This window comes from Pelecanus crispus, chromosome W, assembly GCF_030463565.1.
Source record: "Pelecanus crispus isolate bPelCri1 chromosome W, bPelCri1.pri, whole genome shotgun sequence".
Lineage (NCBI taxonomy): Eukaryota > Metazoa > Chordata > Aves > Pelecaniformes > Pelecanidae > Pelecanus > Pelecanus crispus.
Window position 1 is genome coordinate 21,363,835 of NC_134675.1, and position 25,272 is coordinate 21,389,106.

At 43.8% G+C, this 25,272-nt stretch overlaps 1 protein-coding gene across 3 annotated transcripts in view; it reads left to right on the plus strand.

Moving 5' to 3' along the window:
- The window catches only part of LOC142596454 (BDNF/NT-3 growth factors receptor-like), a 225,239-nt gene that overhangs the window by 148,748 nt on the left and 51,219 nt on the right, over positions 1 to 25,272 (plus strand). For all 3 annotated transcript variants that reach the window (XM_075725553.1, XM_075725554.1, XM_075725555.1), the window contains 2 exons: positions 11,558 to 11,688; positions 20,670 to 20,842. In XM_075725553.1, the coding sequence (XP_075581668.1) occupies positions 11,558 to 11,688; positions 20,670 to 20,842 (304 nt within the window). The remainder of the gene's footprint in view (positions 1 to 11,557; positions 11,689 to 20,669; positions 20,843 to 25,272) is intronic.

The following is a 25,272-nucleotide window of genomic DNA, read 5'->3' on the forward strand; positions in this document are numbered from 1 at the left end:
TCTTTTTTCTCCCTCTTTCTGTCTTTCACTTCCATGTCTCAAAAGTCTGTAACTGAGTTAATTATGGTGTGATAAATCAGCCAGTAAACTTCTATACATTTTGATGTGTTTGGGCAGCTCCTGTTCCTTAGTGACAGCTGCTTGGCTCAGCACACTGTAATTATCAACTCAAAACCAAGATGCTTTTAGGTCCTGAAAGCCTAATGGCAGAGACTGAACTCGTCCTCAGCCTCATCATGGGCTACAGCTCTAAAAGGTCCTATTTGGTCATTGTTTGGTTGTGTTTTCACTGTTAGTACTGGAGCTCTGACAGTTCATTAACATGCGGGATCCTGTAGAAAGCTGTCATTACCCTAAAGGAGTATGGGTCTTTATTATTCATTAGCTGCTGACATGACATATATAGCTGACTTTCGATTAATGCATCTGTGTTTGTTCTTCTTCGTTAAAATAAAGTTTTATTTACTCGTGGAAGGGAATTTATACATGTCAGTGAAAATTTACAAAGCCCTTATTTAAACAGATGTCTGAAGGGAACTTTGCTGAGCAGCAGACCTGGATTTCTATTGGCTGCAGTGGAACTGAGGATCCCTCTGCTCCTGCTTTATGGACTCTGCTTACCTGTGTTTGGCTTGCTAGCTGGACAGACAGGCTATGTGCTAACTAGATGGCTGGTGCCTGGTGGTCTGCAGCCATGGAGGCATAGATAGCATGGTGTTGCCTCTGATCTGCTAAGGGGTAAGCGGCCCTGGGCTTTATTTGGTGCAGACCTGTTGCAAGGGGCTGTATGTTGTTGACACTATTGCTCCCTTGTCAAACTTATTTGACATTGTCCAACAGACACAAAAAGTGGAAGATGTGCAGGCACTGTCATTATATAAGCTTCTCCACTTTAGGAATCCTAAAAATTCCAGTGGCATAGTCACTTTAATTTGTATGCCTGATTTTATATTGCATTGGAACCTTCTGAACTGAAAGGGGCAAAATTAGTTAATGTTTCAAAGAAACAATCTTAAAGATCACAGAAACAGAGGGGCATGCAGCTTTATAGGAACCTGCTAAGTCTTTGACTCTGCTACCATGTTATATTGTAGAAATGCTCGTTATGTGTAAAATGTACATGTTCAGTGGCCCAAAATTTAATAATGTCTTTAAAACCCTCTATGCATAGTACAAAATAAAATAACAAAGGAGGCCTCCTTCTTATTTGTCTGAAATGTAGAAAAATATAATCATAGAATCTATCATAGAATATCCTGAGTTGGAAGGGACCTACAAGGATCACTGAGTCCAACTCCTAACTCCACACAGGGCAACCTAAACATTAAACCATATATCTAAGAGCATTCTCCAAACACTTCTTGAACACTGACAGGCTTGGGGCCATGACCACTTCCCTGGGGAGCTCGTTCCAGTGCTTGACCACGCTCTCAGTGAAGAACTATTTCCTAATATCCAATCTGAACTTCCCCTGACATAACTTTAAGCCATTCCCTCACATCCTATCACCGGACACCAGAGAGAAGAGATCAGCACCTCCCTTTCCACTCCCCCCCACGAGGAAGCTGTAGATAGCAATGAGGGCACCCCTCAGTCTCCTCTTCTCTAAGCTGAACAAACTTAGTATCCTCAACCACTCCTCATAAGTCATGCCCTCTATTCCCTTCACCATCGTTGGTTGCCCTCCTTTGGACACATTCTAGTATTTCTACAGCCTTCTTATATTGTGGAGCCCAAAACTGCACACAGTACTTGAGGTGAGGCAGCACCGGTTAGCTATACTATGCCTAATGCACCCCAGGATGGTCAAAAATTCAGCACAGTTTTCTGCTTAGAGTTGATTTACCATACTGTGTTGGAAAGCTGGTAGTGGGATGGAAGCAGCAAAGACAGAAAATACAGACTGAATAATATCTGCCATTTATTTTTAACACAGTGAGCCAAATTTAGCTTTCCATTATTCTGATATATCCCAGTTCTTTTAGCACATAATAGATCAAACCTACATTTAATATATGCTGATCACTGAAATCAAAACCAATTTCAAGTTACTAAGGCTCGAGGGCTTTGCGTACCTTAGTTTTCTTATGTAAGGTCAAATTCATTCTTGAAAAAAATGTCAATGTCAGTATTCTTGTTTTCCTGAAAGGTGAATTTAGCTCATAATGCTCATGCATTTAAAACAATGATAGCATTGTGTCGCGGTTTAACCCCAACTGTCAACTAAGCACCACACAAACTGTTCGCTCACCCTCCCCCCCCCAGTGGGATGGGGGAGAGAATTGGAAGGGCAAAAGTAAGAAAACTCGTGGGTTGAGAAAATAACAGTTTAATAATTGAAATAAAATAAAATAAAAATAATAATGATAATGATGGTGGTGATAATAATAATAATAAATTGTAGTGAAAAGGAAAACAGCAAAAAGAGGAACAAAGCCCAGGAAAAACAAGTGATGCAACTGCTCACCACCTGCCGACCAATGCCCAGCCCGTCCCCGAGCAGCGATTGCTGCTCCCCAGCCAACTCCCCCCAGTTTATATACTGAGCATGACGTCATATGGTATGGAATAGCCCTTTGGCCAGTTTGGATCAACTATTCTGGCTGTGCCCCCTCCCACTTTCTTGTGCACCTGGCAGAGCATGGGAAGCTGACAAGTCCTTGCCTAGCATAAGCAGTACTCAGCAACAACTAAAACATCAGTGTGTTATCAGCATTATTCTCATGCTAAATCCAAAACACAGCACTATGCCTGCTACTAGGAAGAAAATTAACTCTGTCCCAGCCAAAACCAGGACACATTGCTATTCTGATTTATTATTAAGTAGTTGTTCTTTGATTTTAAGGATCTAACAAAGCATGGCAATATGCCTATCTGTAGCCAAACTGAAAGGATCTTGGCCAAATAAAATAAATCAATTACTGTATCAAAAGGCTGAGATAACCCCCCTCGCCAGAAATCAAATATAAAATCTAAAAGATAGCAAACACCGAGTTTCAGCCAGAGAGGTGCTGATGTAACTACAGCAAAATTAATTTACAGCGGGCAAGAGCTGTGGTGCCCCCACCACTGTGGGGGAGAAGGACTGTCATCTGGGCACCCTCCCAGGAATTGCAGCACTATATCATGGAAGGAAGCCTAATTCTCAGTCAAGGCAATGAAAACTTTGGGCTTTAAAATGTAGTTCCTGGGAGTATTTAAGTTGTAAACAAAACATCTGAAAGTTTTGGCTATAACAACACAAATTTATCCGATTTATCATCAAATGTAGCTCTTGACAACTAGGAAATGCCTACAGGTTTTCTTCTCATAGGTGTCTTCAGTTCTTTTTCCAGGAAGACCACTCACATGGAAGCGCCTTCTTCAAGTCACCCATTAAAGGTCTCTAGTGTTAGTAGTTCAGTGAGCAGTGCTGATGGAGCCTGTTTCCTGTGGGTCTTACTGTTCATAGAATCATAGAATCATAGAATCATTTAGGTTGGAAAAGACCTTTAAGATCATCCAGTCCAACCATTAACCTAACATTACCAAGTCCACACTAAACCAATTAAGGGTAGACTAGACTAAACCATGTCCCAAAGTGCCACGTCTACCCCTTTTTTGAACGCTTCCAGGGATTTCATCAAGCAGTGAGCCCCTGTTGCAGCCAATCTGTAAGGACAGAGATCTCTCTTCTGCTCTGCTGTGTTCATAAGGTATATGGGAAAACATCTGAAACTTCTAGCACTTGTGATATTGTAATTGGGTGAGGTGTTAAGATGACACACACACACAACTGCATAATTTTCAAAAACCTAGCCTTAAGAGGACTAGTGTGATCTTTAGATGTGCAGAGAAGTAGAGAGCTGATTTTATGTTTGTATTACAGCCTTGTGGAGAATGATACAAGAATGTGGCTTCCAGTTGGAAAAAACAACAGAAAACAACTATTTTCTAAAGGATATTGCAAATTTGCCCAGAGAAGAGCCATAAAAGTGACTGGCAAACTGGAGAAAATGCCTTCCAGGGAGGGGCTTCCATCTCTTTGCCTTACCAAGAAGACCAAGAAGAATGTTGATTATGTATAACTATTCCTTCACAGTGAAAAAATACAAGACCTTAAAGGGGTGTTTAAACTAGTAGAGAAAGTCTCCTAAAAGCCAATGAGGCAGGCGAAAGCTAGACAAGCTGGCTAAAAAAAAGGAGAAAAAAAAAAATAGCACAGACTTTCAAATCAGGATTGGCACAATCCCTTTCTGGAGGTATTCTCCTGCCAAATACAAGCTATTTCACTCAGTACTATGCTCCATGTCGTGCAAAAGGTCAGCTTAGATGGTTTAATGGTCACATAGGGAAGAGCTACGGATGTCATCTACCTGGACTTCTATAAGGCCTTTGATACAGTCCCCCACAACATTCTTTCCACTAGATTGGAGAGATATGGGCTTGACAGATGGACTGTTAGATGGATAAGGAATTGGCTGGATGGCCGCGTCCAAAGTCTTACAGTCAACAGCTCAATGTCCAAGTGGAAACCAGTAACAAGTGGTGTCCCTCAAGGGTCTGTACTGGGATGAATACTATTTAATATCTTCATCAATGACATAGACAGTGGGATTTGTGTGCACCCTCAGCAAGTTTGCAGATAACATCAAGCTGAGTGGTGCAGATGATTTGCTGGACGAAAGGATGGCATCCAGAGGGACCTTGACAGGCTTGAGGAGTGGGCCCATGTGAACCTTGAAGTTCAACAAGGCCAAGTGCAAGGGCCTGCACCTGGGTCGGGGCAATCCCCAATATCGATAGAGACTGGGGGATGGATGGATTGAGAGCAGCCCTGCAGAGAAGGACTTGGGGGTGTTGGTGGATGAAAAACTGGACATGAGCTAGCAGTTTGCACTTGCAGTCCAGAAAGCCGGGGGGGGAATGCACCACCACAGTATCCTGGGCTGCATAAAAAGAAGCGTGGCCAGCAGGTCAAGGGACATGATTCTTCCCCTTTACTCCGCTCTTGGGAGACCCCACCTGGAGTATTGCATCCAGCTCTGGGGTCCCCAGTACAAGAAAGGCATGGACCTGTTAGAGCGGGTCCAGAGGATGGCCACAAAAATGGTCAGAGGGCTGGAACACCTCTCCTAAGAGGAAAGGCTGAGAGAGTTCGGGTTGTTTGGCCTGGAGAAGAGAAAGGTCTGGGGAAACCTGCAATAAGCAGCCTTTCAATACTTAAAGGGGGTTTATATGGAAGATGGAGAGAAACTTTTTACTAGGGCCTGTAGTGACAGGACAAGTGGCAATGGTTTTAAACTGAAAGATTTAGATTAGATATTAGGAAGAAATTCTTTACTGAGAGGGTGGTGAGACACTGGAACAGGTTGCCCAGAGAAGCTGTGGATGCCCCCTCCCTGGAAGTGTTCAAGGTCTGGTTGGATGGGGCTTTAGGCAACCTGGTCTAGTGAAAGGTGTCCCTGTCCATGGCAGGGGGGGTGGAACTAGATGATCTTTAAAGGTCCCTTCCGACCCAAACCATTCTATGATTCTTTGATTCTATGAGGCAGTCAAATGTTTAGACCTTTTTTTTTGTGACCAAGGAAAAAGCACTTTTACACTGTCACTGCGTTTTACTTTTTAATTAAGCACACAAACATTTTTACACTTATACCATTGAATGTCTTGCTGTCTGTGGCTGAAATCAGTCACATCCAACACAGTGAATTTAATGCAGTGGTGAGGTGATCCTGAGCTTTCCTGCTTGACCAACCTGATCTCCTTCTATGACCTGGTGACCCACCTGGTAGATGATAGAAAGGCTGTGGATGTCATTTACCTGGACTTTAGAAAAGCTTTTGACACCGTCTCCCATAATATTCTCCTTGGGAAGCTGGCAGCTCATGGCTTGGACGGGCGTAGTCTATGCTGGGTAAAAAACTGGTCGGGTGGCCGAGCGCAGAGAGCAGTGGTGAAAGGAGTTAAGTCCAGTTGGTGGCTGGTCACGAGCGGTGTTCCCCAGGGCTCTGTTTTGGGGCCAGCCTTGTTTAATATCTTTATCGATGATCTGGATGAGGGGATTGAGTGCACCCTCAGTAAGTTTGCAGATGACACCAAGTTGGGTGGGAGTGTCGATCTGCTGGAGGGCAGGATGGCCCTGCAGAGGGACCTGGACAGGCTGGATCGATGGGCCGTGGCCAACTGTATGAGGTTTAACAAGGCCAAGTGCCGGGTCCTGCACTTGGGTCACAACAACCCCATGCAGCGCTACAGGCTTGGGGAGGAGTGGCTGGAAAGCTGCCTGGCCGAAAAGTACCTGGGGGTGTTAGTCGACAGCCGGCTGAACATGAGCCAGCAGTGTGTCCAGGTGGCCAAGAAGGCCAACAGCATCTTGGCTTGTATCTGGACTAGTGGGGCCAGCAGGAGCAGGGAGGTGATTGTTCCCCTGTACTCGGCGCTGGTGAGGCCGCACCTGGAATACTGTGTCCAGTTTTGGGCCCCGCAGTACAAGAAAGACATTGAGGTGCTGGAGCGTGTTCAGAGAAGGGCAACAAAGCTGGTGAAGGGTCTGGAGCACAAGTCTTATGAGGAGTGGCTGAGGGAACTGGGGTTGTTTAGCCTGGAGAAGAGGAGGCTGAGGGGAGACCTTATCGCTCTCTACAACTACCTGAAAGGAGGTTGTAGTGAGGTGGGTGTTGGTCTCTTCTCCCAAGTAGGTAGTGATAGGATGAGAGGAAACGGACTCAAGCTGCACCAGGGGAGGTTTAGATTGGATATTAGGAAAAATTTCTTCACGGAAAGGGTCGTCAAGCATTGGAAGAGGCTGCCCAGAGAGGTGGTGGAGTCACCATCCCTGGAAGTGTTCAAAAAACGGGTAGATGTGGCACTTCGGGACATGGTTTAGTCTAGTCTACCCTTGATTGGTTTAGTGTGGACTTGGTAGTGTAGTGTCGTGGTTTAGCCCCAGCCAGCAACTAAGCACCACGCAGCCGCTCGCTCACTCCCCCTACCCCGATGGGATGGGGGAGAGAATTGGAGGAGTAAGTGAGAAACACTCCTGGGTTGAGATAAGAACAGTTTAATAATTGAAATAAAGTAAAATAGTAATGCTAATAGTAACAGTATAATAATGATAATAATAATAATGATATACGAAGCAAGTGATGCACAATGCAATTGCTCACCACCCGCCGACGGATACTCAGACAGTTCCCGAGCAGCAATCGCTGCTCCCCGGCCACCCCCCCCCAGTTTATATACTGAGCATGACGTCATATGGTATGGAATAGCCCTTTGGGCAGTTTGGATCAACTCTTCTGGCTGTGCCCCCTCCCAGTTTCTTGTGCGCCTGGCAGAGCATGGGAAGCTGAAAAAGTCCTTGACTGGCATAAGCAGTACTCAGCAACAACTAAAAACATCAGTGTGTTATCAACATTCTTCTCCTACTAAATCCAAAACACAGCACTATGCCTGCTGCTAGGAATAAAATTAACTCTATCCCAGCCGAAACCAGGACATGGTTAATGGTTGGACTGGATGATCTTAAAGGTCTTTTCCAACCTAAACGATTCTATGATTCCCATTTTGTTGTGACCCAGTCCAGAACATGGTGTGATCCTCTCTGTTCAGCCTCACAATCAAAGGTAGGTTTCCTGGGGAGTTAAAGCCCATGCCTACAGGTAGTGATTTTTAAAAGTACAAATAGCAGCTCAAAGGCAACCACCATTTAGAACCAAAAGGAGGAATATATATAATGACCCTTTGAACATTTGTGTGTCTTTGCCTGTGATAAACTGTTATGAGACTACGTCTTTGGTAATTCAGTTATGCCACCTCCTTGGCCAAATTCTGCTTTGTTTCTTCAGTGTATATCCAGGATAATCCCTTGGACTTTAACAGAGATAATTTGCTGTATCCTGATATTAATTGAAAGCAGATTTTAACTTGAATGTTTCAGTGTATCTACTGCTGGAATCTCCTCCTACTGATGACAGTGTTGTTATGGCTTGTCCCTGAGTGTGCTAAATGGATTTTTTTTTCCTTAGCTCATATTTCTATCACATGTGTTTGATTTACTTACATTGTTCTTATATTTATTCTGTGCCCATTTAGTCACATTTACTGTCGTTTTTTATTTATTTAGTAACTCAGTTCAACTCAGAAAAGTAACAGGGATGGATAGAGTGTGACAAGTTGCAAACATATTCTGTACAGATCACTTTTGCGGCTTGCTATGTTTTGCATTTGACAGTTTGGTATGGGACAGGCTGTTTATTTAAATGCTTGGTTTATATAAGAGCATTTAGCAGCAGCTGTAAGTGTACTGTACAGAAATATTTCATGTTTCTTATTTATTGTTTGTGAAGTCCTCCAGAATCTTGACAAAATAGTCTCTTTACCACTAGAATAAACATTGGTGCTGTTCTGTGTTCAAAATGGAGAGGACCCAAACAAAATTTAAGCGGTTGAGTGTGTTTATCACCAGGTCTTTGATGGTGGTATTAAAGAGAATGAAATGAAAACTTGCCTCTTCTGAAGTGGGGTTTTGCTGCTGACTCCAGTAGGCCAGGATTTTAGCCATGCTCTCTGCCTATAGAAGTTAATGGGTTTTATGAACATTTTAAAATTATTACACTTGTAATGTGGAGCTAAACTTCTCTCTCTAGTAAAGGAAGGGAGACAGCCTTATAGTGCTATTGGGGAAGTAGAAGGAAAGAGAAATCCCCAAAGAGGTAGGACTGAATGACAGTTTTGGCTGAACATGAACAGGAACAAAACAGGACCTCATGGTTTCAATCTCTGCCCTGATGAGAACAGCTGGTGAAAGGCAAGTTCTAATGCTGGCAAAAAATAATGGCTCATTTATTAGTAAGCATTTTTTAAAGTACAGGTCACAGTAGCCTTTAAGCCCGCATGATGTCCATAAGGTGAAAAATCTGGGCTAGGCTGTCTGTCTGGGAGCCCAGCACCTAATCCCTCACCACTGCCTGCTGTCCTGGCTCCCAATGGCATTGGGAGGCACAGAAGGGCCTCCTAGGACTTGGGTGGAAAGGAGTCCTGCCTCTCTAGTAGAAAAGAAATCTTCAAAACTGTTCACAGTCTCCATCTCCTCCCACTCAAACCGACTGGTCTGACCATAATTGGATGTATATCATGTATCCTGTATTTAGGTAACGCTCCAGGACAGTAATTCAGCCTTGATATTTGTTTTGCTATGAATATTAGTAAAGGTGAAGTAAGCCAATTAATTTGCATCTGTGAGGAAAAGATGTGTTTTGGTTCAGGCCTGTCTCTTGTGCTAAGTGTATTTTATGCTTTATTTAAAAAGCCAGTGCTGAGAAGGAAATGAAAATAAAGAGTATATTCCTACTGATTGTAGGGAAGCTGCTCAGCATTTGAGCAGCTGGCCAAAAAGTTGTGTGTACGTGTGTGTATCTTACCATAATATAACTTAATTTTACAGTAGACCAGAGTCTGATAAGAATCAAAAATGTTTGTAATTTGTGGTCTCATTTGATGTCTATTTTGCTATTATTTCAAAGCATGGCTTCTCAGTTTTAATGAGAGACCTGTCATACAAAGGAGGACCATTTTCATAATTGCCTCACCCTGCAATCACAGCAATGGCAGGAACAGGTTTTTGTGGGCCTGGCACTGCAAATAGCCACTCTTCCATACTGTGCTGTCCAACAAGCTGGCTGTTATATGAAATGAATGTGATCACAGCAATTCTGTCTGTGTCTGATAGAGTGTTGGAGCCAAAGGGTATTGGTATGAGTAGTGGGAATATTGGGATCCGAAGGACTTAAAGATGCATATCACCCAAGTGCAGGGTACATTGAGTACTCCTGTTTGTAGGCCGTGCACTCTAGAGTTTGTCAAAATGGAAGCTAAAAAGCTAAATAAATATTGGCTCTGTACCCTCTACAGACCCATGCCCCCAACCTCATTTGGAAGAACCCTACAGCAAAGGCCTCGTTCATAGCTTAGCTTTTGTTATGCACTAATGTCAGCACTAAAGTGTTTAATAGTCTCTCCCCACCCTTTGAAAACAGCACATTTAGTCATCACCCTGTAAATAAGAGACAGAGTAGCATGCAGGCCTGTGAGAAGGCAGCTGGGCATTGCACCTCTGGCACTACCGAGCCCTGCAGGCAAGTGGTGGCACACTGGGAGTGGCTAGCTGGGAGCTCAGGGCCCCACAGCATCCCTTCATGGGATCAGACCATGTGCAGCGAGCCTGTTTTCATGCTGGCAGTGGGTTTTCTGGTGCCTGGTTGAGCGGCAGCTGAGTCTCCACAAGAGGTGTGCTTCTCAGGCATGTTGCCTTCCTGGTAGGCTTATGTTGGAGGTGGCTCAGGGCATCCCAGGTCTCTCTTCTAGTTTATTCCAGCACCAGGCTCACCTCACAGATGTACACATTATTATTAAGTATATATGCAGTGTTCTGAGGTTGCATCTTCATAGACTTATGATTTGGAACATATGTGTCCTGGTTTCGGCTGGAATAGAGATAATTTTCTTCCTAGTAGCTGGCATAGTGCTGTGTTTTGGATTTAGGATGAGAATAATGCTGGTAACACACTGATGGTTTAGTTGTTGCTAAGTACTGCTTATGCTAGTCAAGGACTTTTCAGCTTCCCATGCTCTGCCAGGTGCACAAGAAACTGGGAGGGGGCACAGCCAGAAGAGTTGATCCAAACTGACCAAAGGGCTATTCCATACCATATGACGTCATGCTCAGTATAGAAACTGGGGGGGGTTGGCCCGCTGCTCGGGAACTGGCTGGGTATCAGTCGGCAGGTGGTGAGCAATTGCATTGTGCATCACTTGCTTTGTATATTATTATTATCATTATTATATTGTTATTATTACTACTACTATTTTACTTTATTTTATTTCAATTATTAAACTGTTCTTATCTCAACCCAGGAGTGTTTCTCACTCTTACTCTTCCGATTCTCTCCCCCATCCCATCGGGGCAGGGGGAGTGAGCGAGCGGCTGCGTGGTGCTTAGCTGCTGGCTGGGGTTGAACCACGACAATATGTATTTTCCTTTCATAGACTGTGGCTGCTTTCCCCAAAGTTGGTGATAGCAAGGGGGACAGGCTGTGTCATTTCTCTCCACTGCTGTTAATAGCAGCACTCCTTTTTACATTCTTTAGTAATGGAGATAAGATAGTTTCTAAGTAAATGGACACTCAGTTTGGAACATGCATGTGGTCAAGCACAGAGCCTGAGGTTGGTCCACATCTGAATATATCCCAAACTCTGGATCGTTTACCCAGCAGCATTTACTGTTATGTATGCTCTACAGCACTCATCCAAGCACAATGATAAATAGCTTTTTCCCAGATGACTCTTAATTCTATGTCTTCTTATCCAGCAAATGCACTACATTCCAAATATAAATATATTAACACATTCTTTTTGGACAAAGTGCTAATGAATGACATATAGGCACGTTGATTCTTTTAATGATATGCGCTGCACTGTACAGGCAAACCTGTCTCCATGTGGCTGTAAGCACAGACCCCTTCCTGTTGCAGCCTTGCAGTTCACTTTTGACCTCCATTTTGTGTTCTGTTCACAGTTGTTCAGCACATCAAGCGCCACAATATTGTTCTTAAAAGAGAACTCGGAGAAGGAGCCTTTGGGAAAGTCTTTCTGGCTGAATGCTATAACCTCTGTCCCAAGCAGGACAAGATCTTGGTGGCAGTGAAGGCAAGTCTAGCGTTTCCATTATTAATTCATGGTTGCAGCTAATGCTATTTTATTTGTAAATGATCATGTTTGCCTATTCCATAGCCCCATGTAACTCCTCTAATTTATGTGGAGGGGTTCACAAGGCTAATGGAGCATTAAAAGAACACGAAATTTGATCTTGCTGTGGATTATAAAATGAAAGCTGAATTTTGTAAGGAAAAGGAAGAAACTGACAGTGTAACAGAGGGGCAAAATCCTTTATGATCTAAGATATGATTAGTGAAAAATAACATTTAAGTCCTTAAAAATACATGTGACATTTGTGTGTCTAAAAAAATAATCTATAACCAGATAAGTGAATAAGCTATGTGTATAACTGCTAGTCAAAGAAGGCCTATTTTTCCATGAACTGTGCAATACTTGTAGTCAACCTTTGAAATTGTCTGTAGGTAATTGTCATTAATATGGCTGCCAGGAATGTTATAAAAAAACTTCTAGATAATATTGTCATGTGCTGTTAAACACTGGCTGTATGGAAATCCAGAAGTCATGATATTTCAGACCCTGAGGAATGATTCTTGATTATTCTCTATTCAACCCTCCCAAAATACAGTCCAAAGGAAAAGGAAACTGTGTGAAAACAACCATAACCTTGGACTTGCCAGTATTCAGAATAATTCTCATATTTCTGAGGGGAAAAAAAAGGATTTCTTTGGAACCCTGGAAGGGCACAGACTGCATGGCACATTGGGAATCTACCAAGAAGTAAGATTTCCATCATGATCTCGGAGCTTACACACCAGACTTGCTTCACCGTGCCAAGCCTTTTTGTTCTTCAAAATGGAACCACTGAGGTCAATTGTCATCCTCAGCTATACATGTACACTAGAAAACAATATCAGTGAAACCATACTCTACTAAGAGTTTGCCAATTCTCCCTGCCAACAGTCTTCTGTCTCTATCTGTGTTCTGCTGAAAGCTGTACAAGGTGTTCAACATTTAAAGTATCTCATTTAAGGCAGTGAGAATATACATTTTAGAATCTGGGCTGTGCTTAGGGATCAGAAAATAATACTATCTGTCCATTCACAATTAGGCAACTGTGTGTACATTTTGGATCAAACCATACAGTAAAAGAATCCCAGCAGATCATCTTTTTGAAATTGTAAACAAGAAACAGAGTTTTGGATCTGGCAGTGAGAGAACACAAAAAGAGGATGGATTTGTTGAGTACTTTCTTGCTCCATCAAAAATAGCAGGGTTTTTTTGGATTTGCCAAAGGTACAAGACTTTTGATACTTGGAGTTGTTCACTCATGCTGACTGATAAGAAAAAATGAAGCCCTGAAGGTATATATAGACAGGAGAAAGCAAGAGCGAGGAGATGACAAAACTAGAACTGAAGGATTTTTCTACTGTATTTTGGTGAAGCTAGAGTGAAAATTTTCTCTCCTCTGTCACTTTAGGGAACTGCTTGGTAGTAAAATCAAAGCCTTTCTATTCACTTGCTCCCTTTGAAAAGCCTGACCAAATGGAGCCTAGCACTTCAGCTGCTGTAAAATGCTGTACCTGCACTCTCTATCTGCTGCTCTTTCTCACTGTAATCCACAATGAAGACCATTCGGTATTTAAAGGGAGATATGTCTCTATGGGTTTAGATGACAAATCTATCAATTTTCTAGAACAGTATTTTTTTTTTCCAAATACATTCTTTACAGTGTCCTTAATAAGCAACTTGCATGTAGCCATGGAAGGACAAGTAGGAAGAATTATGCTTGTGGACAAGTTATGCCTGTTAGGTGATGTAAGAAGTGCAGCTGCATCCTCCAGCTGCTCCGGCCCAGGACCGCTCCAGCCCAGGACCTCTCCTGCCTGGCCCCTGGAGCCCAGCCCAGTACCCAGGGACTCAGGGTCTCTGTCCAGGCTGAGGGACGCAGCTGCCGCTTTCCTGGTTGCAGATTCAACCAGTAATGAAGCTGTGCAAGTATCCCAGAGACACACACACAGAGACAGACAGACAGACACACACACACAGAGGACACTGACACAGCCAGTCACACAGATTGCCACAGACAAGGTGCTGCCTTCAACAGCACCTACATACAGGATTCACATAAAACATAAACATAGACAGCAAAGTCCCCTCCTCCTCTTCAGCTGGTAGAAATAGAAGTTCACTAGTGAAAGCATACACACAACACTCTCTACATAAACAAGCACACACACATTCACAGGTCCCTGGAGTACTGGCATGGCCCCTTTGTCTGCCCAGCACCCCTGCCTGGATCTTGGGCCCCCTTACTCGCTTCACTGGTTCCCTACTCGCCAGCTAGTCCATCTTGATGCTTATGCTTACTAGCAAACATGCATGTACTCACACACTCATCCCTCATGCACTCCACATTTGCAAGTCCCAGCAATCCCCTGGACCCGAGGCCCCCCTACTCGCTGGCTAGTCCAGCTTAAAGTTTGCTAGTGCATACACATGCACACCCCCCACACACCAGGTTTGGGGAAGATACAGACACTTGGCCCTCCCCAGCAGCCTGCACCTGCAGTCCTGCTCCAGCCACCGGTGCAGTGCCCCTCACCCACCTCACTCATGATGGTCCCCCCAGTAGCTGGTTTTGGGAACACATGCTATTCCTGCCCCAGTGGCTGGAGGCAAGAGACCCCCACTCGCTCCAGTAGCTGACACCACAGGCCAGGGGTGCCTACACCCCAGGTCTGACTCCAGTAGCTAGCACCAAATTCCACTCACGCACATACAGGTCTCACCAGAAGCTGGCACTTAGTCTTTGCAAGCTGTCATGGTTTAGCCCCAGCCAGCAACCAAGCACCACGCAGCCGCTCGCTCACTCCCCCTACCCCGATGGGATGGGGGAGAGAATCGGAGGAGTAAGAGTGAAAAAAAACCACTCCTGGGTTGAGATAAGAACAGTTTAATAATTGAAATAAGGTTAAAAATAATAATAATAACAACAATATAATAATGATAATAATAATAACAATATACAAAGCAAGTGATGCACAATGCAATTGCTCACCACCCGCCAACTGATGCCCAGCCAGTTCCCAAGCAGTGATCGTTGCTCCCCGGCCAACCCCCCCCAGTTTATATACTGAGCACGACGTCATATGGTATGGAATAGCCCTTTGGTCAGTTTGGATCAACTATTCTGGCTGTGCCCCCTCCCAGCTTCTTGTGTACCTGGCAGAGCATGGGAAGCTGAAAAGTCCTTGACTAGCATAAGCAGTACTTAGCAACAACTAAAACATCAGTGTGTTATCAGCATTCTTCTCCTACTAAATCCAAAACACAGCACTATGCCTGCTACTAGGAAGAAAATTAACTCTGTCCCAGCCGAAACCAGGACACAAGCACACATACCCATGGGATAGAGAGTGATATTATGCAGAGAGATAGATAAGAAAATATAAAATGATAGGACAGACTGCGGTGATTAGGCACAGGGATCAGCCAGACAAGTGTACTGACTGCCCCCGTTTTTCACGTGACTGGCCCCTCTTATACCCTTTTATGTCTACCCCTTTCTTTGTTCCTTCCTGCTCCCCACTTCCCCTGCATGTCCCCCATAGGTTTGTACAGCTCTATTGATTTCTGAACCCCTCCCAGTCCAGGCCCGCGCCCACCCCCCCCACCCCCACCCCCCGTTTTATAGTCTTATCAGTTGCAAAATCCCCAAATCCATGTTGATTTTACTTGAAGTTTCTTGATAGCCCATCAATTAGTGTGACTGGTGAGGTTTGTTTCTTGTCATTGTCTCCATGTTTGCTTTGTCAGGTCTGGGTCTTGGTGTATTTTGGTTTCTGGCTTCCCGCTTTTCCCTTGGTTTCCCAATTGACAATATCCCTGATCAGATGACCCGATGGAATAAACATTCTCACACGCCTTCATCAATTAGTGTGACTGACCAAGTTTGGTTCTCATCACCATCTCCCTTATCATGTGTCAGTCAGGTTTGTGTCCCTGTATGTTCTTGTTTATGGCTTCCTCCTTTTCTTATTTTCCCTTGCTGCACTGAAAAAAGGTCCTTGACCAGATACCCTTAAAGGAGCAGACACACTCCTTTCACATACCCTTACCCTTGCACTTTCTTGCACCAACTCTTGAAGATCCGATTCTGGTCCCTGTCAAAGAGTGAGTTTTTAGATAACTAGACCATTGGATTGATCCCTGTATAGCCAAGTGGTTAATCTCCTGGCACTTCCTGGCCATTCTCTTTTATCATGGTACAAAGCATAGCTCATAGTTATGCTCCAATTAAAATTGAGGGCAGTACTCTCACTGATCAGGGATGGGACCTCACAGGCATGCAGAGCACGAGACAGATGACTGTGTCCAGATCCCCCTGTTGGGCACAGGGTTTGGCCCAGTGAAAATATGAAGATTTTTCATCCTAGAGGAGCAGTCCTGAATGCCAGCAGCTGAGGGTAGGTTGTCTCCATGAATGGCAAATGCTTTAGAGAGCTTCAGCCTCCTGAGTGAATCCAAAATAAAAATGTCCCTGTGCCAATGGAAATCTAGAACTGGTGAGTAATAGGAGGATTTAGGCAGCAAGAAAGCTGAGTGAGCTGGCCTGGGGGAAGAAGCATTGTGTCACCTGTGTGAAATTCATCAGAGATTCATCAGAATTTCTTTTCATTCACCAGAGTGCCTGTCGATTTTTGCCTGCTGGTTGCTGGGCAACTGCGGCAGCCTGTTACAAGCACACTAAAAACCCTGGCACTGAACTTCACAGGAGCTGCTTCATCTGACTCAAAATGCATCAAATATCTGAAATATTGACATTGCTGTAGCAAATTATATAGGAGCTACGAGTTCCAGAAAAAACTCTAGTAGAGTGCTGCCTGTACAAGATGAAGAACATTTCCATGGCACCTGCGGAGGAAAACTAAAGGTTTCCAACTCTTCAGAACTTCTTAGTTCACATAAGGGTCAAAAACACCCCTCATTTCTTGAGCTTGGCTATTGTATGGTGATGGGGAGCAGTAGTAAGGATTTCACAGTGAAAGTCTGAAAGAGTGTAAAGGAAAGGTATCCTGAGAATTTCATTACTAAGTCATACTGAAGCTGGTGAGAGCCAGATTCCTCTGTTCTTGCTCTGACTTACTTGTAGATGCAGGTCAATGGTGTAAGGGTGGATTGAGGAGCTCCCTATGGAGCACAGATCTGCAGAGACCAGTTTCTAAGTGGATACCTGGACAAAGACCCCATAGAAGAGAATAAGTGTGGGGTAGTGGTCTAGCTATTATGTGTGAAAAGGCTGAATTCAGTGGCTGTGGAGCTCCTGTAACAGCCAGGGAGTCCTTCTGTTGCCCAAGGGAACATGTCTCTCCTCCTTAGCTGCTGGCCGAGTAGGGTTGTATGTACATGGAGTTGTCTCTCAGTTCCTACTCGGGCAAAACTCCCATGGACTGGTAAGAGTGCTTTGCATGCTAAAGCTTTGGTTTACTTGTCAGTAATAATAATAATAATAATAATAATAATAATAATGTTTTTATATCTCTTGTACTCTTACAGTTTTATTTGGATTTATTTTTCCCTTGCACTGAGAACATGCTAAATGCATTACTCTGTCATTCCTATGTAGATTCTATGTGCTTAATAATTTTGCTGTTTCTGTGAGATAAAAAGCACTTTCCGAAATATACAATATGCCAGCCTTACAGGACAAAGTTTTCAGCATTTTTACTGTCTTTCCAGGGAAAGAGTATGTTGGAAAGAGTATGAGCCTATGCTTCTCCCTGTTAATTTTTTTTCCTCCAGGTTGCTATTATTTAAAAATGTTTTTTATATGAATTGTTTTTCTAGTTCTGTTACTGAGAAGAATTACAGTCCAATTGCTTTATACATGAAAACAGCAGAGGAAACTCAAGTGGCAACAGAATTCTCGATGGTGATTCCATTATATAATGTAGATTGGACTGTGGGTCGGTGCCCATATCATGTTAAAGCATCATCCCAGAGCTTGGAAAGGTTGTAAGACATGTTCCAATTCAGTTCTCACCTGGTCCAGATATGACTGTGTAGGGACCATAGGTGGGGAGATGATATGATATCCACCTTAGAGGATATAGCACTGTCCTGGTTTTGGCTGGGATAGAGTTAAGCTCTGTGTGCTGTATCATAGTTTGTGAAGCAGCCAAAATCCTTATTGCATCATTATTGGTAAAACTTGTGGAAGAGGAGCTCTGGGCCAGAAAACATAGGAGGGTCCCTCAGAGAAGGGGTGTTTGTGACATAACAGATCTTTATTGCCTCTGGGATCTATAGAGCCTGAAATCCACAGGGAAAAAACCCTCAACTTGGTAGGTGGCTATTCAGTCTGCCCTGCTCCTTGTCCCACTATCTGGACCTTATTATGGTAACTGTTCATTTTTGGAGACCTATGTTGCACTTCCATAAGTAAGTGTTTTCGTTGCCACTTGTCTTTTATCCCCTCATTCACACATGCATACATATAATAATAGAAAAGTGGATAGAATTGTGTCTGTTGAAGAAAAACCTTGAACAAACCATGACTTTGTTACAGCTAAGAACTGGGTTTGTTGGCAGAACCATTGTATTGTATCAACTTGTTCTGTGTCTGTTCTCATGAGTGTGGTTGGTCCTGTGCTCTCTATATGAACTGGGGATAGAAAATAACATGACTAGATGACCAGGAAAAAAAATCTTTACTTAAGGCAAAGCAACTACTTTTTTGTCTCATCTTCCTTTGCACTGAGTCTGATTGTAGTTAAAGTACAGAGGTAGAGACCCTAGCCTTCACTTTCTGTGAATAACAATTTGTGAGCACTTCTCTTACTATTTTAAAAATATTATTTGAATTAATATAGTAGAACCACTGTACCTTTTGAAGGTATGTATTGGGTTTGCGTGGCAAGGTTGTGGCAGCGGGGGGGGGCTACAGGGGTGGCTTCTGTGATAAGCTGCTACAAGCTTCCCCTATGGCCGATAGAGCCAATGCCAGCTGGCTCCAAGACGGACCTGCTGCTGGCCAAGGCCAAGCCAATCAGCGTCAGGGGTAGCTCCTCTGGGATAACATATTTAAGAAGGGGAAAAAAAAAAACCAAACAAACCCAAGTGGATGCAAACTGCAGCTGGAGTGAGGAGTGAGAATATGTGAGAGGAAAGACTCTGCAGACACCAAGGTCAGTGAAGAAGGAGGGGGAGGAGGTGCTCCAGGCACCGGAGCAGAGATTCCCCTGCAGCCCATGGTGAAGACCATGGTGAGGCAGGCTGTCCCCCTGCAGCCCATGGAGGTTAATGGTGGAGCAGATATCCACCTGCAGCCTGTGGAGGACCCCACGCCAGAGCAGCTGGATGTGCCCGAAGGAGGCTGTGACCCCGTGGGAAACACACACTGGAGCAGGCTCCTGGCAGGGCCTGTGGACCCGTGGAGAGAGAGGAACAGGTTTGCTGGCAGGACTTGTGACCCCATTGGATCAGTCTGCTCCTGAAGGACTGCACCCCATGGAAGGGACCCACGCTGGAGCAGTTTGTGAAGAACTGTAGCCTGTGGGAAGGACCCACATTGGAGAAGTTTGTGGAGGACTGTCTCCTGTGGGAGGGACCCCATGCTGGAGCAGGGGAAGAGTGTGAGGAGTCCTCCCCTTGAGGAGGAAGGAGAAGCAGAGACAACGCGAGACAAACTGACCGCAACCCCCGTTCCCCATCCCCCTGCGCTGCTCGGGGGGAGGAGGCAGAGAAAATCGGGAGTGAAGTTGAGCCTGGGAAGAAGGGACGGGTGGGGGGAAGGTGTTTTAAGATTTAGTTTTTATTTCTTATTACCCTATTCAGTTTTGACTGGCAATAAATTAAACTAATTTTCCCCATGTCAAGTCTGTTTTGCCCGTGACGGTAATTGGTGAGTGATCTCCCTGTCCTTATCTCGACCCATGAGCTTTTCATTATATTTTCTCTCCCCTGTCCAGTTGAGAAGGGGAGTGATAGAGCAGCTTTGGTGGACACTTGGCATGCAGCCAGGGTCAAACCACCACAAGGTAGAACATAGCAGTGGTATATTGCTATTTATGATTAGTCCTTACTTAACTGGTGTCAGAATTGGGGGTTTTTGGTGCATGAAAGTATTTCCTTGCTCATTAAGCATAGTTCTTGAGGAGAGATCTAAAACTGCTTGTGTGTGAGTTAAATTAGCATTATTTCATTATACAACATTTAAGCCTCCCATTTGATCCAGTGTTGATATATTTCCTGTAAAATTAAAATATGCAAGATTTTAAATCTGTATAAATGGGGAAAAAATAAAATTAAACCCCAAAAATTCTGTTCTGCATCTACTTCCTCTCTGTCCATCAATTTAAGATTGATCCTCCAGTTGCTTATGCATATGCTTAATCTTAGACATATGAGTAGGTTTACTGAATTCCAAAGGAGTTTCTGGCTGAGGTCTCAGGTTGTAAGTTCCAGTCCGGTCTAGGGATGTACCCTTCTATAAATCTGCCTAATGTATAGCACACTGTAGGGGCCAACATCAGCAACAACTTTAATAATAAATAACAAATGCATCTATAGTCCTGCTAAGCATTTTAAGCAAACAAAGCCTTACTTTAAGGAACTTGCAACAAAGGTAAATACCAATAGGATACCTGAGTTTTGTTTGAGTTAAATGCTAAAGGCCATAGATCACCTCTGTACTAGTATGTTTTTCAGATAAGATTAATTTCTTTGTTCTGTTTTTGGAAAACACTTGGCACAGTAAGATCATGAGTATTCCTGCACCCTCTTACAATAAAAATCCTTGTATGGGATGATGTGTGGCAGGGGAATGAAAATTGTACCACTGTTATTTAATTGCAATTGCATCACATCTACATTGCTAAAACAGTTACTAAGAACATACTTTCTCCATCCTTTACACAGTAGTGTCCTTATCTTACCCTTATAATGCCTTCCCACGTTTGCTGCCTTCTATGAACATCTCCCCTTCCTTACATATTCCTTTCCTCCACTAGACGCTGAAGGATGCCGGTGACAATGCCCGCAAGGACTTCCACTGTGAGGCAGAGCTGCTGACTAACCTGCAACATGAGCACATCGTCAAGTTCTATGGCATCTGTGTCGAGGGTGATCCACTCATCATGGTCTTTGAGTATATGAAGAATGGAGATCTTAACAAATTCCTCAGGTAAATCCACCAACATGTGTTGTGCTGGAAAGTCAGAAGTGGGCAGAGAAGGTAGGCATTGCTGGTACTTAATGCCAAATTAACTGCTCTCACTGAAAAATGCGGACACCTAAGAGTGAAAATCTGTGCAACGCTCTGCTGATTCTTCTTGTGTACTGTGATGTGGGGTTTACTGTTTCTTTACCTATTTGGAAGTACTATTAAGTTAATCCTTACACTTTCCACCAAAAGAATGGGGACCAAAGGAATAGTGTTTTCAGTATATTTCAGCATATTCTGAAATGTTTGCTTATAAAGCTTGCAGTAGCAATTGTTTCCTTGCCTCTTTTCTGCTAGCACTTGGGAAGATCCCGCTCAGCACCTATCTCTATCTGTAGGTGTCTAAAAGCTTTTGAGAATCTGCTTCCCTCCTCTCAGTGTTTTGAAAGGGTACCATTAATCTGCAGCAAGAAAACTTTGAGCCTTGGAAACTTCAGTGCAATGGAAATTGCTACATCTTGGGGGCTAGTTTAGGGGGTTTTTTAAAAGTTATTCAGGAACGTGCATCTGAAATTGAAACTTGGTAGTGAAGCAGTCATAAATAAATAGGTGATACATAAGGTTCACAAGAATAGATAATCTATGAACCAGTAAGTTATGTCCAGTGGCCTTGTGCATGTATAATTTCTTCTAGCCTGCACTTGTTGACATAAAAATAAACAGTTAAGAGACAATGTTAGCACCTACATAAAAAACATTTGCATAAGGGACTGTTCATTCAAGATCTCCTATGTCGTTTCCATCAAAGAGTATGTGCTGGTTTTGGCTGGGATAGAGTTAATTTTCTTCATAGTAGCTAGTATGGGGCTATGTTTTGGATTTGTGCTGAAAACAGTGTTGATAATACAGGGATGTTTTCATTATTGCTGAGCAGTGCTTACACAGAGTCAAGGCCTTTTCTGCTTCTCACACCACCCCACCAGCAAGTAGGCTGGGGGTGCACAAGAATTTGGGAGGGGACACAGCCAGGACAGCTGACCCCAACTGACCAAAGGGATATTCCATACCATATGATGTCATGCTCAGCAATAAAACTAGGGGGAAGTTGGCGGGGGGGGGGCGCTGCTCGGGGACTGGCTGGATATCGGTTGGTTGGTGGTGAGCAATTGTTTTCATTTGCATCACTTGTTTTCCTTGGGTTTTATTTCTCTCTCTTTGTTATTTTCCTTTTCATTACAACTTATTATCATTATTATATTTCAATTATTAAACAGTTTTTATCTCAACCCACGAGTTTTCTCACTTTTACCCTTCCAATTCTCTCCCCCCATCCCGCTGGGGGGGAGTGAGCGAGCGGCTGTGTGGTGCTTAGTTGCCAGCTGGGGTTAAACCATGACAGGGTATCAGAAAGGCATTTCAATGTCCTGAGATCTCTTCTGCCTAAGGATAACTAGGGGACACCACCATTTTGGAAAGGTATCTGTGTAACGCATGCTACTGACAAAGCTGTAAAGCAATCAAACTAATGTCCCTTTAAATGTGTTTGGATTTTGTATCTGACTGAAATTGCTAGTGACTGGTAGTGTTGCCATTTTTGATAGCCTTGTGAAATGAGTTTGTTGTCCTTCTAATCTCCAGTGAACAAATAGCCACATCATAAAAGCAAAAGGCATCAGCTAGCATCCTCCCTTATTGGCAGAGCTGGCAGGGTTGACAGGGAGACCAGGGGCTGAACTGAGGATGCAGAGCAAACACTACTTTTCCTGGGATGATTATCTCTCTGGCAGAGGATTTAAGTATATTATCAGGGCAACATTGGGGCATTTGTATTTACCTCCTTGAACCTCTGCTGTGGATCAGAAGAGAGCTTCAGTCTTCAAAGATGCCAGCCCAGTGCTTTTTCAGAGTACCAAATTTCCATTAGAACAAGCCAAATTTACAGCTGATCCATTGTCATCATGAGAAATGCTTATTCTTTGATTCTTTTTGATTGGCCTTTTCTTATCTCCTAACTCTGGTTTTGAATTGTTATACAGAAAGGTAGTTTAGCAGACAGTATATTTCCTACATTAGTTCTTCTTTTTTTAAATTATTAATCAGCCCTTGTCCTTACAATGTAAAATGATTATACTGGGACAAACTGTTTAACCCAAGCTCCAATTTATTATTCCTATCAAATTTGCCGCAGCTTGTGCTGCAGATCAGAGGTTAGTTGCAAACAGGCTGTAAAAACCTGTATTTCTTACCCTGCAGCGCCACCAAAGGCTGTCAGGGAAAAACGAATCTGAAATTTAACCCAAAGGTGCTTGCTGCCTGTGTGCAGCCAAGGGCTGTTTCAGATCTAGGACTACAGCCTCAAAGTCACACCTGTTCTGTGTTTGTTCTGGCTAGCAGAGACTGATGTGGATCCAAAGGAATCTCTGTCAATGTTACTGGCTATTGCAGATACTGAGGAGCTCCTAATTCACAGCTAGCACCAGGAAGATAAGCAAGATGCATTAAAATAATCCAAAAGTTTCATGAGATACAGACCATCTCCTCAGGAAAGCTAGTGAAAGATGAAGAGCTCTTTAATTTAGCAGACTCAGAGCTTCATGCTTGAGAAAGGTCATTATAAAAAAAAAAAAATCAGTACAATGAAGAGGTACAATGCTTTTCAATAGGAATTTGCCTCTGAGTCTTGGTTGGGAATTTCATATCTTCCCTTTTATTCCCCCCACCCCCCCCAGTAACAACTGTATGGCTACCTGTGGCAGAACAAGTGCAGTTAACTTCTTTGCCTGGTATCAGATGCAATCCCAGCAATGCTACACACCCTCCTTCATCTGTCACTTTGCTCAGGAAGTTCTTCCCCTGGGGCAATTTTAATATCATATTTCTAATAGGTAGTGTCAGATTTGATCTCTCAGATTTTGATTAATTTGCAACTCTTCCAAACTCCTGTGCCCTTCCCCAAGGGACAAATTAAGGCTACACCTCACCTCTATAGATTAGAAGGTGACTCTGAAACTCCTCTTTGTAGGAAGGAAGGACTTCTGTGGGGAAAAACCAAAATCACTTCTAGGGTATGTTTTCATAGGGTATGTTCAGGAAAGAAGGGCAGAGGTGGTCTCTGAAAGATTAGTCTGTGGGAATGGAATAAAAACAGGCTGCTGTAAAACCAGAAGAATTGGATGGATAAAAAGGGCTATTCAGGATATTATAGGGTGTATCAAATGAGAAATAACTGTCAGAAGACCTCATTAACTGGTTGAGTACTGGCTAGTAATGCTTGCCATAAAATGGTACATGTAGGCATAGAATCATAGAATCATTTAGGTTGGAAAGGACCATTAAGATCATCAATTCCAACCATTAACCTAACACTGCCAAGTCCACCACTAAACCATGTCCCTAAGCACCACATCTACATGACTTTTAAATACCTCCAGGGATGGTGACTCCACCACTTCCCTGGGCAGCCTGTTCCAATGCTTGACCACTCTTTCCGTGAAGAAATTTTTCCTAATATCCAATTTAAACTTCCCCTGGCACAACTTGAGGCCGTTTCCTCTCATCCTATTACTTGTTACTTGGGAAAAGAGACCCACCTTGCTGCAACCTCCTTTCAGGTAGCTGTAGAGAGCTATAAGGTCTCCCCTCAGCCTCCTCTTCTCCAGGATAAACAACCCCAGTTCCCCTGAGCCGCTCCTCATAAGACTTGTGCTCTAGACCCTTCACCAGCTTCGTTGCCCTTTTCTGAACACACTCCAGCACCTCAATGTCCTTCTTGTACTGAGGGGCCCAAAACTGGACACAGTATTTGAGGTACGGTCTCACCAGTGCCGAGTAAAAAGGGACAATCACTTCCCTGCTCCTGCTGGCCATGCTATTTCTGATACAAGCCAGGGTGCTATTGGCCTTCTTGGCCACCTGGGCACACTGCTGGCTCATGTTCAGCCGGCTGTCGACCAACACCCCCAGGTCCTTTTCTGCCAGGCAGCTTTTGAGCCACTCTTCTCCAAGCCTGTAGTGTTGCATGGGGTTGTTGTGACCCAAGTGCAGGACCTGGCACTTGGCCTTGTTGAACCTCATACAGTTGGCCACGGCCCATCGATCCAGCCTGTCCAGATCCCTCTGTAGAGCATCTCTACCCTCAAGCAGATCAACACTCCCACCCAACTTGGTGTCGTCCACAAACTTACTGAGAGTGCACTCAATCCCCTCATCCAGATCATTGATAAAGATATTCAACAGAACCGGCCCCAGTACTGAGCCCTGGGGAACACCACTTGTGACCGGCCGCCAACTGGATTTAACTCCATTCACCGCAAATCTTTGGACTTGGGCACCCAGCCAGTTCTTTTTTACCCACCCATCCAAGCCATGAGCAACCATTTTCTCCAGGAGAATGCTGTGGGAGGCGGTGTTGCGTCAAGAGAGGCTTTGGAAGGTACCCAATTTATCGTTAT